General features: G+C 37.3%; 1 protein-coding gene across 2 annotated transcripts in view; it reads left to right on the top strand.

The window, feature by feature from the left end:
• Nucleotides 1-18,244, top strand: part of nova2 (NOVA alternative splicing regulator 2) — a 46,308-nt gene that overhangs the window by 16,169 nt on the left and 11,895 nt on the right. For both annotated transcript variants that reach the window (XM_039662567.2, XM_039662566.2), the window contains one exon: nucleotides 17,532-17,698. In XM_039662567.2, the coding sequence (XP_039518501.1) occupies nucleotides 17,532-17,698 (167 nt within the window). The remainder of the gene's footprint in view (nucleotides 1-17,531; nucleotides 17,699-18,244) is intronic.

Here is an 18,244-nt window from a genome sequence, read left to right as displayed (position 1 = left end):
TCCATATGGTTTATTCATATATTAATATATTTATTACAGTGTTATAGTATTATATTATATCATATATAAGCTGTGAAATAAATAGTTATTAATCATAGTGAATAGTAAGTATCTCTAAACTCATAGTATTGGTAGTACCATAGTTGGATCGAACAAGTCACCGGCTTTTTTTTTGTAGAAATGCATCCAGGGTGTCAGTGGGAGTCCTGACGTGTTACATAAGTGGGCCTGTCTCTGTGCTTTTGTCTGAGCCTGTCAGTGGTGTAGAGATGATGAATGTGTCAGTGGGAGACAGCCATCCCCTTCTCTCGCTGCGTTCACTCTGTCATCTGCTGCACATTTTATGATGAGCTCATCAGTAAAAACCAACCCCCCATGCCCAAAGCTCAGCAATGCAGGAGTTTAACAGATTTTATGTCTATGGATATTTCCATACTTTTGCTGAGAGAAGCTTACATGCAACTTTTGGTAAAAGTGAGTCGCTTTGGATAAAATAATTTATAAATGTAATCTAAATGTGTATCGATTTTGATAAGTGGATATATTATTTGGCACGAGTACAGGAATTGATTTAGAGGCTTATAAATTAAATAGTTTTTCTTCTCAAATGTGTAATACTTAAATTTAATACCATATTTATTTGCTTTACATTGGTACACAAGTCCCCCCTTTGTTATTGTAGACAAAAGCTTTAAATTATCCAAAAACAGTTAAACGATATAAAAACAGCATTCGATTTTCCAGCCTTGTCTAGATAGTGAGTCTCATATCTTATAACTGCACGCAAGGTGCACAGGATCTGTCCCACAAAGGTGGGACCTCTCCTGGGGTTTGGTGCAGAGCTGACGGGGCCGACACCCCCCATCCCCCTTTGTCACAGACACACCCTCCTCCCTATGGTTTCTCACTCCCCCCTTAGAGACAAAGCATCCTTTGTTAGTCTCTACACTTGGTTGCCTCAGAGATGGGAATTAAAGTGACGGCTCAAGAGGCAAGAGGTTCCCCTCTACCATCATCATTATAGCCGTCTTTCTCTTTTTTCCCCAGCTACAGCAGGCAGGTAGACAGGCGACAAAGATGTCTCTCGCTTCTGTGCCCATGTTTGCCTCTGGGCTTAGGGCGAGACAGATGCGTGGTCTGAGTGAGATAGAGAGAGAGAGAGAGAGAGAGAGTCAGCCGCAGTAAGGATGGATACTCTTGCAGTCCATTCACGTAGAGAGGCCTTAGACTCCAGCAGCCAATCGCATAATGGCATGACCTCCATTTTGAAGTTCCCGCGATGGGAAAAAAAGCGGTGGCAGATCTTCTCCTGCTCTCACTGGCCGATTAAAGCGTAACGCAAACATATATATATATATATATATAATGTTAGTAAATATTACGTTACGAATTATAATCTCAATGTCACTCAGAATTATTTGCATATTTTATTTATTTTGACAATAATCTATATGATTTTAGTTCAGAAATCTAACGAGAACCTTGTTGAATATAGTATTTTTGGTCAAGTAAATTTCAAAAATAATTTTTTTAAATATAAATATATATATATATATATATATATAAATAATGTTAGTAAATATTACGCTTATATATATATTTATATTAAAAAAATATTTTTGAATCTAACGAGAACCTTGTTGAATATAGTATTTTTGGTGAAGTAAATTTCAAAAATATATTTTTTAATATATATATGTATATATATATATATATATATATAATGTTAGTAAATATTACATTTATATATGTATTTATATTAAAAAAATATTTTTGAAATTTACTTGACCAAAAGATACTGTATTCAACAAGGTTCTCGTTAGATTTCTGAACTAAAATCATATAGATATTGTCAAATTAAATAAAATATGCAAATAATTCTGAGTAACATTGAGATTAATATATAATTAATAATAAAAAAATATTCTGACACTTAATTAACAGAATAATTATTCAGAAGCAATCTTTAATCAAAACTCAAACACCACCATGTTAACAAAGCCATCTGATTAATAATCATTTTTTTCACTGAAGCACAATCAAAAGACTCAAAAGCCTCCAGCACATTTCTTTAATCAAAGATCCGCCATCATGACACCTGGCTTGCCGGTTGCTGTGGCATGCCCTCCCGTTGCATAATGAGGTTATAAGTGCAAAATCATTTAATGCCTGTGTCCTGCATTTGGGGCAATTTAGCATTTGTGCTGAGACATTTGGGGCTTAAATAAGAAAAGCCCCTTACATAAGATTAGGACAATGGAAAGCTGCATTGTGTAGAATAGGGGGGCACCTTTCCTCTAAAACGGAAGGTGGTGAGGGATGACAAAGAAGAGTATTGAGTGTTGGCGGTGGGTTTCTTTTTGGAGCAGATCCAGCCTTTTCGCAGAGGGGACAAAGCTCCCCCTCTGTGCCTCAACAGAGCCTCTAAAGGCACAGAGTTCCGCAGCTGCCTCCCGCTCCGCCCATTTGCCTCCCAAAATCTCTAATCCCCACTGAATGACCCCCCAAACTCCCTTTCCCTCTCTCACACACTCACTACCACCTTGAGCCCACCAGACTAGTGATTCATTTCTCCTTCGTCCCCCGTCAGCTGTCGTAACGTTCCCTTCAACACACCGGCTGTATGCTCGTATTAATTGCAACAGATCGGCCATGGCTAATTATCTTTGACCCCTTTAGCCTTGTAGGAGTAGTGTGTGTGTGTATGCGTCAACTATGGGTTAGAGAGTATACAATTGGGAATTTGCATGCACAGATATCTAAATGCAAGACTGCTATTTGATATATACCCAAAGATATTGTACAGCCTATTTGATCATCTTTGGCACTAAAGTATTAGTAGTTGCTAGAGCTGTTTGTGGGTCAGCTTTGGATCTAGGGAGAACAGTTGTTCCTCAAGGGGACCTCTTGAGATGGTCATGTGATCATGGCCTTCTAGAATTAAGTAGCATGCATGAGGACTGGGAGGGCTGCTGCCTATTGACCTCAACCAATTGTCACTCTGATTTGAACTTTTGTTGTTTCTGAAGATAGAGCTGTGCCTGTAATTTTTGCCAAGAACAAAGAAATCATAAAAAACAAGTAAATTATTTATAGTTATGTAATTGTATAGTTAAAAATATTAAATGTATTTTATTGTATATTGTTTTATATGTGTACAATTATTTTGTGTATATATAAATACACACACATGCATGTATATTTAAGAAAAAAATATTATTTATATATAAAATACGTATATTATTTATATATAATATAAATAATATATAAATCAATATACAGTATATACATGAGAATATTTCTTAAATATATACAAGCATGTGTTGTGTATTTATATATATAAAATAATTATACACAGTGCACCCACATATATTATGTAAACACAAACTTATTTTGGATGCGATTAATTGTTTGACAGCCCTAATTAATATTATTAATTATAATCACAAACATCATTGACAAAATGTGTCTGTGTGTGTGTGTGTGTATATATATATATATATATATAATTTAAATATTTGTTACTTTGTCTATTATATATATATATATATATATATATATATATATATATATATATATATATTTAAAATCAATATGCAAATGTATCTGTTTTTTCTTCTTTTTTGTGGTAATTTCTAGACTAGAGTGCGTCAAGTGAAACAAAGATTATAGTTTGCTATTCTGGTTGCAGCCAGGCTGTATGATGTTGCCTTTTCAGTCACATGAAACCTTCGACCCGAGACACAAAGGAGATTGCTAATTGCTATTTTGCTGATTGCTAATTGCTATTTGCTTCTCCGCTATCGCCAAAGCCAAAATGTTCCCCAAATCATTTAGTTGATGCACCACTTGGGCTTTCCCTAAAAAACAAGCAAATAAGCAAGGATAAAACACTGTTTGTGTTTGACCTGTTTGTCTTAAACTACTAACCTCTCACTTTTAAAGAAAAACTGGAAGCAGAGGGGGAAGATTCACACGTGCACTGAAGACTTCACAATCAGTGCTTTCAACCTTAGTACCCACTGTTCACCTCCCTTGCCCACGCAGGACAGGTGCAGGCAGAGGGGGCAGCGTTTCAGAGCCTCCTTTGTCATGAAATGTTAGCACTTTACTGCACAGGGTTTGGCTGGCCAGCGCCAGGAGCTCTATGCCAAATTTCAGGAAGGAGGATGAAAGCCAAGTCAATTGTGAAGACACCCACACCTTTTAACCGAAGAAACAAGCGTAATGTTTCAGTGTTCCTAACGGTGAGCTTCTTCATTCGGAGTGGCGTTTGCTAACTCCTGAAAATCCCTCAGCAGAGCTGAATAATGGCTCTGGTTACGTATGCATTTTGGCAGTCGCAGCTAAATGAAACTTCTCCTGACAGGCAGTGCTGATCACGTCCTTTTAGACATGAGCTGTAGGTTTACCTAAGGCGGCCTAAAGGGGCTTTGGAGCTGAATCCTAATTGCACAGCAAGTCAAGTGACTCTCGGTTGTGACTGTAGAGATGCACTAGCTGATTACCGTAGTGGTGACCTGAGGCATATAACAAATTTTTAAAGAGAAAATCAAAATGTGACAATTGAAATAACTTTCAGTTTTGAGTTGGCAGAAAGTACCTGGATGACCTGCTTATTCAAAAAGTTATATATATATATATATATATATATATATGAATTTTTTGCAATAAATGTAAATTATATTGTTTCTATATAGTTAACAATTTTTAATTTATCCATCATTTTTTATTTGATTGTCATTGATTCGCAATGCTTCATGGGACTGTATTTCTTTCCCTCATTTACCCCTTTTCCACCAAAAAAAGAACTGGTTCGGAACTGGTGCTGGTTGGTTCAACTTGCGAAACTTTTCAGAACCTGTTTGTTTTTCCACTGACTAGAGTGCCCAGGGAACGACGTCATTACGTCAGTGTGTACGTCACCATACGTCTTAGCTAGAAACGCTTGCAAGTACAACATTACTTTGGGATTATCTCTAACTCGTGTACCAAGAAGGCTTTAAAAACAATTGAAATATGTATGTCTTTTAATCTGTTCGTTTGATATGTAATCTTTTCTGATAAGTTATGAACTCCTATCTTGTGTCTTTTTTTTCTTTCCATTTATTTGTTCTATATTGTGACTGTTTTCTTCTTTGCTTATAATGTTTTCAATAAAAAAAATAGAAACGCTTGCGCCAACTTCAAGCATAACAATTACAAAGGCGGACTTCATCGTGTTTCTGCAAATGTTTCTCCTGGCTTTGCGATAGTCAGAAAAGATGTTTAGAACACATCTAAACCCGCCCCAGCCCCCGACGTAAGCATGACGTGGTAAAAGAACGGTTCTAGTCCAGCAAAGAGTTGGTGCCGCTTTGGAACCAGTTTTCCTGGCCGAGAACCGGTTCTTTGGCTGTCGAAAACACAAAGAACTGGTTCGCGTGCAGACACCGGCTCCGAACCAGCTCTCAAAATGCTTTGGTGGAAAAGGGGTAATTGAAGCTGTTAAATACATATTCTTGTACCTTTGTCTCTTCAATTACTTTTTTGCTTCAAATCAGTTTTTTGTGTTGTGATTCACCTCGTAACTGGTAGGTTTGGTTCATGACCATATCTCCTCAACAAAGACGTTTTTTTTTTAAATCCCTATGGGAAAAATGTATGTAAAGAAAACCGGTTCTCTGTTCTGTTCCAGAAATGTTCTGTTCTCTTCTCGGTCATTCCAGGTCAAATTTTCATTTCAACGTGTGCGGTGTAGCCAATTCATTTCAGATTTAGACTTTAATTTGAAAAGGAGCCAATTCAACTCAACCGACATTTGAGAAGTGACGTGGCTGCTTCTTGGACCGCCAGCTCTGTTACACAAACGCCTTCTGTCTGCACATCTGCATGCACATGCGAGATCCATTCATGTGTTGGCAATTGCATTCAGTGCATGTTCATTTGAAGCAATCTGTATTTCTGTGCGCCTGTCAGTATATTATCATGGTGCTGAGAGCCTTAGAAGGCGGTGGGGGTGTCTCATTTTCAGGTTGACTTCTCCGGCCTTGCTTGGCTCTTCAACCCCATTGCCTCACTCGAATTCCAGCTGTACGAAATGGGGAACAGATTTGTGCATGATGTAAAACGGCTGGCATTCTCCCGTTGCTATGGATAAGGTCAACTGTTGAGTAAACTCAAGCAGATTAATACACATTATGAAAAGTAGAAAACTGAAAACATGGCACTGAAGAATAAAAACAAAGCTCTTCTAATGGTCTCTTCTAGCAGACAAAATAAATAAATAAAAGAAGTTAGCGGTAAAGGGTTGCGATAAGGAGTGGGCTGGAAACTGAATCTTGGCTCAGAGTTCGGAGACACTGAAAGCGCTGATAAAGGACCAGAGCAGAAAGCCGGCCCTGGACCTTCAGGCCTTGGCGCCTCAATCGGCTCGAGAGAGATGACTCACAGGCCAGTGGAGGAGGCCCAGACCGGAGAGGACTCTTAGTAATTAGCAGTGCTTGAACATGACAGCATTGGGGAAAGCGGCAGCAGGTTTGGATGGTCTTGTTCTAGGTTGTTTGGGGCAGCCATGCCAGCTGACTCAATCTGCCTATCGTTCAGGCGGGCAATGTTTAGACATCTTTGATGGACAGCAGGCAAGCCGAGACAGGTGTGTGTTGGGCTCCAAGCACTTGTGTGGAACCCAATACCTCCGCAGGGAGATGCACTCAACGAGTTGAGGACACAGAGTATGTGGACGGGAAAAGCATTTAAATGCAGATTTAAGAAGGAAGTGTTTTGAGAGTCGCAAACAGGCTATGCTATGTTAGCATTCTGATATTGTAATAATAATGCCACGTTTTCCTGTTGCTCACCATAATCTTACTCTGTCAGCTTTTCTAATACAATTTTTCTGACGCCTTAAACTTAATCCTTCTCCTCTCGCATTAGCTTGCACTTTATGGTTAGCAAAATAGGCTAATGCTGCTAAGTGTTTTTACTAAGGTACTTGGTTCAAAATTCAGCTCAGTTTGCAAATGGAGCTCTCTTTGTTTGGTGCTTTCATATAGTTTCATTTCATATGTTAATTTTCCATGTTACAGTCCCAGTTACACGTTAGCAGCATACTAGTTGGGTTTCCTTCCAATTTTTGTCCTTAGCTGATCACGTAGCCTACATGATTATGGAAACATTGCAAATTAGAAACATTTGAAAGGCACAAAAATCTGTAAGTAGACAAAACAGAGGGACTGATGGGCATTTACCAAGCGTACCGAGTGTTTCGCACCTCTTATGGGGCTAACTGGAATGTGATGACAAAAGCATTGTTGTGACACAACCTCTCCATCATCTTGCTCAGTTCTCTCATCTCTACAGCTTTCTTACAGCTTCATTATTCATATTAAAGGATGGAAAGAGGTAGAGGAGGTATCTTAATTGTGTCATCCACACACTATGTACTGAATTATGGGGGCCAGTGGGTTAGTCTCTTCTCTATACCCTAATGTAGATGACCGTCAGTCACTGTTTGAATCATTTGTGCAAGCCTGGAATTCACACCAGCTCAAGTTACCACACCGGCCTTTAGAGATTGTAAATTCACTATGGGTTACTAGACAGTGTACATGTGTGAGTTTGAGCGTGATAAAATTCCTGCTCTTATGGCTTAATTCAAGCACATTTTGAAGTGAATTGATACATGGTGAAAAATGAGTTGTTGTTGTGTAGGTGTGCGATAAGGAAACAGTGTATTACTGCATGTACAATAAGTAAGCTGAACCAAAGTGCTAACTTAACATCCAGAAGAACCTTTCTCGGATTGTGAAAAGTTTCATAAACACAGATCCAATGTATTTGTAGTCTCAGTCCCAGTGCTAAATGCTCATGAACAATTAAACATACACATAATCCCTCTCAAGTGTGTGGAAGGGTCTGACTGAAACCAAAGTCTAGTGTAACACTTGAAATCATTTCAGCAGTAAATTCATTGGCTGTAAAGCAGAGTCGCCTCTAACAAGGAGCAAACACTAAAGCATCTATGGATTTTACACCTTCTCTCCATTCCCCTGCAAGGCAAAGGCGACTAGTCTGTTTAAACATCAGCAGTCATAAATCACGGGCTGTAACTCTTTCGAAAAAAGATCTGCTGAAAATACCTTTTGATATTTTTATTAGAGGACATAACTCATGCAGCTATCATATCGATGATGCAAATGCCAAATTCGTGAGTGTTAAGTGAAACGCTGCTCAGTCTAGTTTGTTAAACCTTCCAGTTTGCGAGTTCCGAGTCAGAATGTGAGGTATTCGTCTAGAAATAACATCGCATTCTTATTTGACTTATAGGTTTGTATGCAACAGATCTATGACAGTAAATAGCTGGTTGTGATCTTCAGGGCTTATGTTTGCAAAAAATGAGTTTAAGAACCGAGTCACATAGGATTAGAGACTGAAATGTCTCTTGAAACGACCCATTTTGGCAGTCGTGTCCCTTTCTTTGTTCTGTCCCTTGAGATTAGCCATCTCCAAATGCAGTTCCCTCTTCAGAAATCTGCATAACACACCCGTGGAGTTGGCCTCAGTTGCCTCTCGAGTCATTTCCTCATCAACAACGGTGAGTCAGTGTCTAAGCTCATGGACCCCGTCGTTATTTTTATTAGTTTCATATGTGAAATGTAAGAAATATATCCAGGAAGTCACTTGGATAAATTTTTTTTTAATGGAATTAGTTAAAAATGGCAATTCATTATTCTGAATGATCACTATATATACGTATATATATATATATATATATATATATATATATATATATATATATATATAAAGTATTTGCACACAAATGAAGATAATTCATATATGAAGATAATATATATATATATATATATATATATATATATATATATATATATAAAGTATTTGCACACAAATTAAGATAATTCAAAGACATTACATAACATTACATATTTATTTTAGATGTTAATAGATAAACACTACCATTCAAACTTTCAAAGGTTTGAGGTCAATCAAAAGTTTGGGTATAGTACTATTTTTTTTATTTTTTTTTGGAAAATTCTTTTCCAAAAATTCTCTTCCATTGTTACAAAAAATATATTTCAAAGAATTAAAAATTATATTTCAAAGCAATCCGAAAAAATATATATATCACATGACACTGAAGACTGGAGTAATGATGCTGAAAATTCAGCTTTGCCATCACAGGAATACATTACATTTTAAAATATAATTAAAATTAAAAATATTATTTAAGTTGTCATCAATTGTACATTTTAATAATATTTCACAATATTATAGTTTTTACCAGAGTTTTGATCAAATAAATGCAGCCTTGGTGATCATAACATAACAATCTTACGACTCCAAACGCTTGAACAGTAGGTAGGTTGCACATTTGAAATCAGTGATATCACAAACTATTTTGGATATTAAAGGGATAGTTCACTTTGAAATCAATTTTGAAATTTTTCGGTCAAACCGTTGTTGTCTGTCAGTCATATAATGGAGGTTTAGCCACGTCAAAGAGCATACACAGAGAAGTCAAAATTAAACATGATTTATTGACTCGTAAATGTAAGTATTACATATTGATGGCCTAAGACACGAAACGAGCAGTTTGTGTGAGAAAACGAACAGTATTTATATCATTTTTACCTCTCGTTAACAACCATGTCCAACTGATCTGAATCAGATGTCCAACTGAACCGAACTGAACTGTGTCCAACGTTCCGCCGGAAATGATCGATTGTTATTTACACAAAGATTTCGGAAGTTTTACCTTTCACTGTGAAGATCTAAACATATTTAGATATACGGGAAATCGCAATGGAAGACGATTTCGACATATCTAAATATGTTTAGTGAAAAGTAAAACTTCCGTAGACGCGTAAGCGATCACTTCCGGCGGAACATTGGACATGGTTCAGTTCGGTTCAGTCAGACATCTGATTCGGATCAGTTCGACGGCTGTTAACAAGAGTTAAAAACGATATTAATACTGTTCGTTTTCTCACACAAACCGCTCGTTTCTTGTCTTAGGCCATCAATGTGTACTTACATTTACGAGTCATTAAATCATGTTTAATTTGGACTTCTCTGTGCATGCTCTTTAAGGTGGGGACCATAGACCTCCATTATATGACTGACAGACAACAACGGTTTGACCGAAAAATGTCGAAATTGAAAATACTGTGGAAACAAAGACACCTACATCTTGGATGCCCTTGAGGTAAGCTAAAACATGTCAAAAATTAATTTCAAAGTGAACTACCCCTTTAAAGAGATTTTTTAAAATACTTTTTATTATTATAATTTACGTTTTGTCAAATGCTCCGTTTTTTTTAAGCATCTCGAACTTGAGCTTGAACATTACAGAGGATTTTCAAGCTTGTATTACTCCAATAGTGAATTTTATGGAATGGTCAGGGGGGCGTGACTAATTAATTTTTTATTACATTTCTCAAATTGACAGCCCTAAATAAATCACATCACATCTAAAATGCATAGATTACTACAGTTGAGGAAAATATCCTCTTTTAAGCCAAAGTGGAAATCTCCCCAGAGTCTTTGAAACAGTATTAGGCACCTGGCAGGAACGTTTAGACCCCCCTTTACATCTCCTACACTTTTTTTATTCTTCATCTTTATTTTTAGAGAGTTTAGTTTCTCTCCGGGTAATGTTACCCCATCTTTCCTCTCTTTATTGGTGGGTTGGACATATTGAATAAAGAATCTCTTTTGCTTTCCCTTCAATCGCGTTCCTTCCTCACTGTGTTTCTTTCTCACTCACTGCATGTTGTTTTGTCTCTTGCTCTCTTTTTGTCCTTCTGTGAGGTCTTGGAGGGGTGTGCAGGAAGGTCTTGAGAGGGTGAGAGAGAACATTAGGGAAAAGATGAGGAAAGGATCCCAGCCCAGGCCAGGCATCTCTTCAGCTGTTTGCACGACATGGGCCCCGTATCCATGGCGACGTCACTATAGATGTGGGGGGCTGGGGACGGCTTAGGTCAAACTGAGGAAAAGGGGTGGACAAACCCAGCACTTCTCAATAAGAGTGATATCACTGAAGAGGAATTCACTCTTTCTTCCAGATCCTTTGTTATTCTTAGGAGACCCTTCTATCCTTCCTTTGCTGTTTAGAGAGGCTTGTTGCATTGGAAAGGCAAAGCCGAACTGATTCAAGTCCACGTAAAAAATTCAATTCTGTCATCGTTTAATCGCCCTCATGTTGTTTTAAACCTGTATGACTTGTTCGTTTCTGTGGAAAACAAAAGAAGATATATTGAAAAGATTGTTTGTTTTGTTCGTACAATGAAAGTCAATAAGGCACAATGTTGTTTTGGAACCCATTAACTTTCATTATACGGATAACAACAGTTGAAGAATTCTTCGAAATAACTTTTGTTGTGTTCCACAGAAAAAAAAAAAAGAAAGTCATAAAGGTTTGGAACAAAGACACAAGGAACAATGGTTTGTTGGTGGGACTATCCCTTTAAGAAGACTTGGAAAGTGAGATTCCCCATCTGCCCTAGTGACTGCTGACATGGGTTAGTTTAGGCCCATAAAGAAACGTCTGGATTTGGAGCGTCCATCCAGTCTGACAGACTATAAAATACCGGTTCAAACAGCAAAGAGATTTGAATGGAAACTCTTTCCGAATTTCCAATCCCCATCTTTCCTCTTCCTTTTTACTGTTCATGATTACATAAGCACATGCAAAGCCCCGTCCTTTCTGTTTTAAAATAAAAGCACATTACGTCATTAGCAGCTGCCCCACAATATTTTCAGGGTCTGCCAGTTGCTGTGGTGATGTGTCTTATGTCATATGTTCGGACTGTCCCCATCCCAAACATTCATGTAGTTATTAACATAATGGTGCACACTGACACCAACAGGACCCAGGTGTCCCCTGTTTTAATTCGCTTGTCTCTGCAGTCAACACTTCATCTTGTAGTGGGTGCTCCATTGCTAAAACAATGGCCCATGTGCTCCTGTGGGACTCGTACGTGGAGGCTGCATTCAGCCGCCCTTTGATGGGCGGACAGGAAAATACGAGTCACTGAGGAAGGGAGATGCTAGTTTTTTTTTTATTCCCCCCACCTCCCCAACTCATTCTTCCTCTCGCTCTCGATTTCTCCCCCCTTTTTTTCTTTCTCCTAACACCAAAGCCAGGAAACATCTGTAACCTCATCCACGGGCAGGGCCGTATGTTCACGAAATCTCTAAGGCCGCTGTTGGACTCTTTGGAGTGAGGCAATCAGGACGCTTGACAAAAATTTGCTCGCATTGAGATACGGCGTAGAGACATTTCTTGGACAAGCCCCGTACGGTGTGTATTCTGAAAGATTCTCCATGTGTCCCGGCAGCTGGTCTCATTTGTTATGTGGTACGCTGCAGTTTAATTGGTTATTGAGCCTGCTGTGGGCATTTGTATGGGTTCAGAGCCTGTTCTGAATCTTGTCAATCAATTGGTCAATCAGTCTAGCTGCTTTTGGTGTTGTGGGACTTGTGATCAGCATTTGTGAGCTACATGACAGTGCACTATTCTTCCAATGAACAAGCTCTGGGCATCTGGTTTAGGAAACATCTACCTGCTCATGAATTTTTGGTAACACTTTAGTTTACGGTCCAATTCTCACTTTTGACTAGCTTATTAGCATACATATGACTAGGACATTCGTTGTTTATTAGTACATATAAAGCACATATTAATGCCTTATTCTGCATGACCATCCATTAATCCTACCCAGTACCTAAACTAACTATTAATAAGCAATAATTTGGTGGTTAATATTTAGTTAATAGTGAAAATTGGATCTAAAACATTTTGGTTTTTTTAAAATATTTTTTTTAAATAGTTTAGCAAACATCCTCTACCACTTTAAGCCTAATTGATTTTTAATCCTTTTTTTTTTTAATAGTTTTGTGAAAAAACCATATACCATTATAAATTTTAAATATAAAATTTATAGTGGTATAAATGTCTTTTTCTTTCTCCATGTAAAGCGTCATTGAGTACTCAGAAAAGCGCTTGACAAATAAAATGTATTATTATTATTATAAAGTACCATATTTTTATAGTTTTGTAAACAACAAATCCAACTACATGCAAACCTTTTTTTATTTTATTTTTTAAACACCTTATTTTTTTTGGGGGGGGATTGATTGTGGCGTCATTTTCAACAGTATGCAACAGCAATTTGCACCAACACTGACTCTCCATTTGTTGCAGCAGAGATTAGAAGGCGTTCACACAGGACGCTTTCTCCTTTTCAAACAGCTAGACAGAGCGATGTCTTGTGACACGTTTCTTCTAGACTATTTTTAACCTGACACCTTAAAAACAACGTCTGACTATAGAAGTCTGTATATAAACCAACAAAATAATGCAGACCTTTACACCTCTTTCCGTCGTCCTTGAGTACTCTTGAGAATATCCATCCTTGCTATGAGCCACCATGTTTCTGTTATCTCTCTAAAATAATTTGCAGGATCTAGGCATTACCTCACACTACAGCACTGTTTACCAGGTTTAATTGGCTCTTCTTTTTGTTTTAATGAGCCAACTTTACATTCCATATAGTAGGCTACATGTTAATGTTTTGCTCATGCTCATGTGGCTTTGTTTAGTGGCCCTTGTAGACTTGCATTGTCTATTTTGAAGTCATGATGGAGTTATTCTTTAGAACAGTCTTCCAGACACTCCATCACTCACGCAACTACAGAAAACAGGCCCCTTCTCTGTTTTACATGCTTTTGGGGAAAAGATTGGCATTCCTGTGAAGAAAGATAGGATAGCCCATGCAACAATAATAATAATGATGTTCTCAGTAGCTAAATCACCAAAGAGGAGCTCCATCTAGCAACAAGAACAAGGAATGAATGACTCATCGACTTAACAACTGTACAAAAACAATTTAGTACAAGAGTGAACAGCCAAGTAGACATTCCCTAGGCAACTATATAAAACACCTCCGCACTGCCCAATACCTTTTCTTAGTTTTATTTCTTGGTCGGTATTGAAGCTTACAGTGTTTCCATAAACGCCACTAACACAAAACTCACACATATTCTAAAATCAAATGGTGATTCATAGATATTAGATAGTCTCTGGCCTTTCTCTGTCTATCTGTCTATAACTCTTAATTTCAGAAGTTGCACAGTGGACCGTCAGAAATCATTCTAATGTGCTGAATTTCGCTCAAGAAACCTTTATTATTACTATCTTATTATATTATTCTGTTGAAAATGTTTGTTTCTACTACTAAATATTTTTTGGGAAACTTTTTCAAGATTCTTTGATTAACAAGAACCATTTTTTGATACAGAATCTTTTGTATTACTGTCAAATGATTTACTGTCACTTTGGTTCAATGCGTCCTTGCCAAAAAAAAAAAAAAAACACAATTATTTAAAAAAACTAACCTCAAACATTCGAACGATAGTAGTTGCATGTATAAACGCTCCATTCCAGTTTTTGTTTGACCAATTCTCTCACAATTTATAAGTAAATGTTGGTTAATTTTATATCGCCAACCAAATAATATAAAATATATTGTGTATATACATATACTATTGCCCAGCCTTACTATGTGCTGTGTCTTAATGAGGAGGCAGAGTGCTGTTGAGGGGGTGTTTATGTGTGTGGATGGGTGGTAAAGCAAACTGCCCATCACTTTCAATGAGCTCCATCAGCAGAAACTTAAACGTGTGTCATAAAGCGACCCGTCCATTTGCAAGAGGAAAGAAGATCCTCAGTGACCTCTTTCTAAACACTCCCCCACCCCACCCCTTTCCCATATCCCGCTGAGTATATCACAACAGACACATCACAACCTCTCCAGGAACTCTTCATCCAGACAGTCAACACATCACATAAGCTTTCTGCTTGTATGCTATAACCTCGCCTGTGCAGCTATTTGATATTTAACATGTTGAGTTTAACTAATGGTCATTGTGTGTGTATACCGTATACACCATAAACATAATGTTTCAAAATTAGTCCTTCATTTCTGACAGTTGTTTGACTGGTGTTGTCCACACACAACCCCCTCGTCTCCCTGCGAAAACAATGGTGATCTCTGCTCTAATAATCTACCACCCCGATTGGTCCGTCAAAGATTACTCTTGGGCCGCCAGCTGTCCGGAGCTCAGCAAAGCTTTTTTTTTTTTTTTTTTTTTTTTGTAAGATCCCATCCATGATCCTGAGATTCCTCAGTTTGAGAGTATTAACACAGCTTCATATAGCTAGTCTGGGCTCAAACCCAATTATTTTCATGCTTGTAAACAATAGAAGGTTAAAGGAAACCGGAAAACCCTACTGCACCGTGCCGATAAGGGCCGATTCTCTTCCCAGCCTCTCGGGAGCCAAGAGATCCTGGCTTCGGATCAGTCTGGTTGAATTTGTTTTCCCCCTCTTCCCTTCTGTTTTAGTTTCTGAATCTGAAGGGCGACGTTTGACTGCCTCACTTATGGTGCAATGTGATTTTGTGTGGGTTTTGTAGGATAAATATCCCAGAAGCACGCTTTCAGGCAAATTGTTATAGTGTAGAAGGATTAGTAACCAATCAGAGAACCGCAGTCGGCTAATTCCTTTAGAGTCCGCACCAAAACACAGTTAATCAATGGTGATTTTATGTGTGTGCGTGCACTGAACCTCCTCGTGTTTTGTAGGAGATATAGTGGAACTGGAGTCGAATTGCCGATATTGTATCAGAATTAATTGAAAGTGGAGACTTTGGGGCGTCTAATGGAAGGCTTTCTGTGAATAGACTGCCAAAAATAGTAGCTTTGCCAGGCGACTGTTATTGCAGCTGCTCCCATAACTTCAGTCTGCATGTACATAGATCCATGGTATTTACATGGGCAGATGCTTTAATGCTGCTTGTTTGCCTCCTAACACAATGTCTGTAGTCTCTCATGTAATGTGATTGATAACCCAATGACTGACGGATTCACCCTCTGATAACACAACACATACGACTGTCATACAAACAGTGCACTATAGGCTAATATTATATCGTTTAGTTCAGTAAAAACAGCCATTTCTGATTAAATTGTCAGCTGACGATATTTTATGCTGCCTCCATGTAAGGAAAAAAGCATTCCATCACCTTTTCAGTTCCAAACACCATCAATCACAAAAACATGGTGTATGACCTCAGTCTTACACCAGCAGGAGGAAAACAACTATAGAAATGGGACATAATATAGGACATGGGACATACGCTTAGAACGATTACTAGGGAGCTTGAAAAAGGTGACATACAATTTTAAAGTACAATTAGAGCACACCATCCTTCCAAGGTCATTCTAATTAGCTTATTTGGTGCTCAAGAAACTTTTCTTCTTTTTATTTATCAATGTTAAAAACAGTCGTGCTATGTTATATGTTTGTAGAAACCTTGCATCCTTGGCTTTGCTGAACAAGATCTTACTGACCGCAAACTTTTGTACAGTAGTGTATTATTATTCATTGGTCTCTTCACTAGTCAGAATTTCAAGATTTGGCCAATGTCAGTTTTAATTCAAATAAATTTAGAATAATTAATTTCAATTTAGAATAATTGTTTGTTATTTATATTAGTGATGTCAAATTGATTAATCACGTCTAAAATAAAAGTTTCTGTTTATGTAATATATGTGTTTATAAATATGATTATATTTATATATATATATCATGTAGTATGTGTGTGTACACACCCATTTATATATGCATAATATATGTATATATATATGTTTGTGTATATGTATATTTATGCATACTATACATAATATAGTACTATATACACTGAAAAAAATAATATGCTTTATCTAATCAATAAAATTGTGGCAACATATTACAAGCAATATTATTAATTAAATTGTACAAATTCGAATTAATTAGAATGTTAATTTGATTAACTATTACTCAATTCTAATTTGTTCAATTTAATAAATAATATTGCTTGTAATCTGTTACCACAATTTTATTGATTAGATTAAGCATATTCATTTTTACAGTGTGCATAATATGCATACATATGCATATTTACACACACACACACACACACAATGTAAATATAATAACATATATATAAACGCATATATCATATAAACAAAAAAAATGTATGTTGGATGCGATTAATTACGATTAATCGATTTGACAGCACTAATAAAATGTTATGTTCACGTGTGCATATTTCTATTTTCAATTATTCTATTGGGTGGTTTATTATATTATATTTTATTTGTTGACATGGCATTCGTCTTGGGCGACTTGTTACGCACTGACCTATACTGAGATTACTAATTTAATCTGGAAGAGAAAGTATTTTCTTAATAAGTATTCATGTGATCTAAATATGGCTGCCCCCATGAGGTGACCTGAATGAATGTTTACTTTCAAAAAATAATTTAAAAAACAATTATTCATTTATTCACATGTAAAACGTTTTATAATGAGGCCCTCACCTCATCACAGCACTGCGATTTTCGAAATCATTGTACAGCACACTTTGGACAACATCTGTAAATCACACTGAGGTTAAACTGGAGTTCTATTTGTTTGTGTCCTTCAGGAACAACAGAGCGTGTCTGCTTGATCCAGGGCACTGTAGAGGCGCTGAATAGCGTCCATGACTTCATTGCGGAGAAGGTGCGGGAGATGCCGCAGAGCGCTCAGAAAACAGAGCCAGTTAGTATACTTCAGCCACAGACCACAGTCAACCCTGACCGTGTCAAACAGGTGAGGCCTTTTTATTCATTCTATAATAATCAGATTTTTTTCACACTTTTTTTTGATCTGATTCCCATTTGATAAGTTCTAATAAAAAGCACAAGTAAACAGACCCATGAATTTAGCCACAGAATGAAATGAAGTGTGAGGAAGGACATTTTGATATACATCATCCTTTCTAATAAACTGTGTTAACTCAGTCAAACAGGCTCTACTTGGTTTGGCCTTTGCATTATACAAGCAAACAAACTCTCGAAGATTCCGAGTGTGTTCCAATTAGACAAGTCATTGATTGTGTACCGGCTATCTGTTTAGGAGATTATCGCCACCGGTCACTTCATTATTATGGTCCATTGATCTGCTGGGCTCCTGCATTGTTGTCATCCACCTCAATGATTCTTCCCTTTTATTTATCATTTTGCTTAATTAAATCACCCTTAGGACAAAGAGACAGAGTTGGCTGCATTCATGAATAATTTACGAGATGCTACCGTTTTCTGTTCTTCATTTTTAGTTAAGCCTGTTCATTAAGGAAGCTTGTTCTTTGTGCTTATT

The sequence above is a fragment of the Pimephales promelas genome, chromosome 16, assembly GCF_988280905.1.
Source record: "Pimephales promelas chromosome 16, fPimPro1.hap1.1, whole genome shotgun sequence".
Taxonomy (NCBI): Eukaryota; Metazoa; Chordata; class Actinopteri; order Cypriniformes; family Leuciscidae; genus Pimephales; species Pimephales promelas.
Note: the sequence above shows the minus strand (reverse complement) of the source record. Positions and strands in the feature narration are given on the sequence as shown.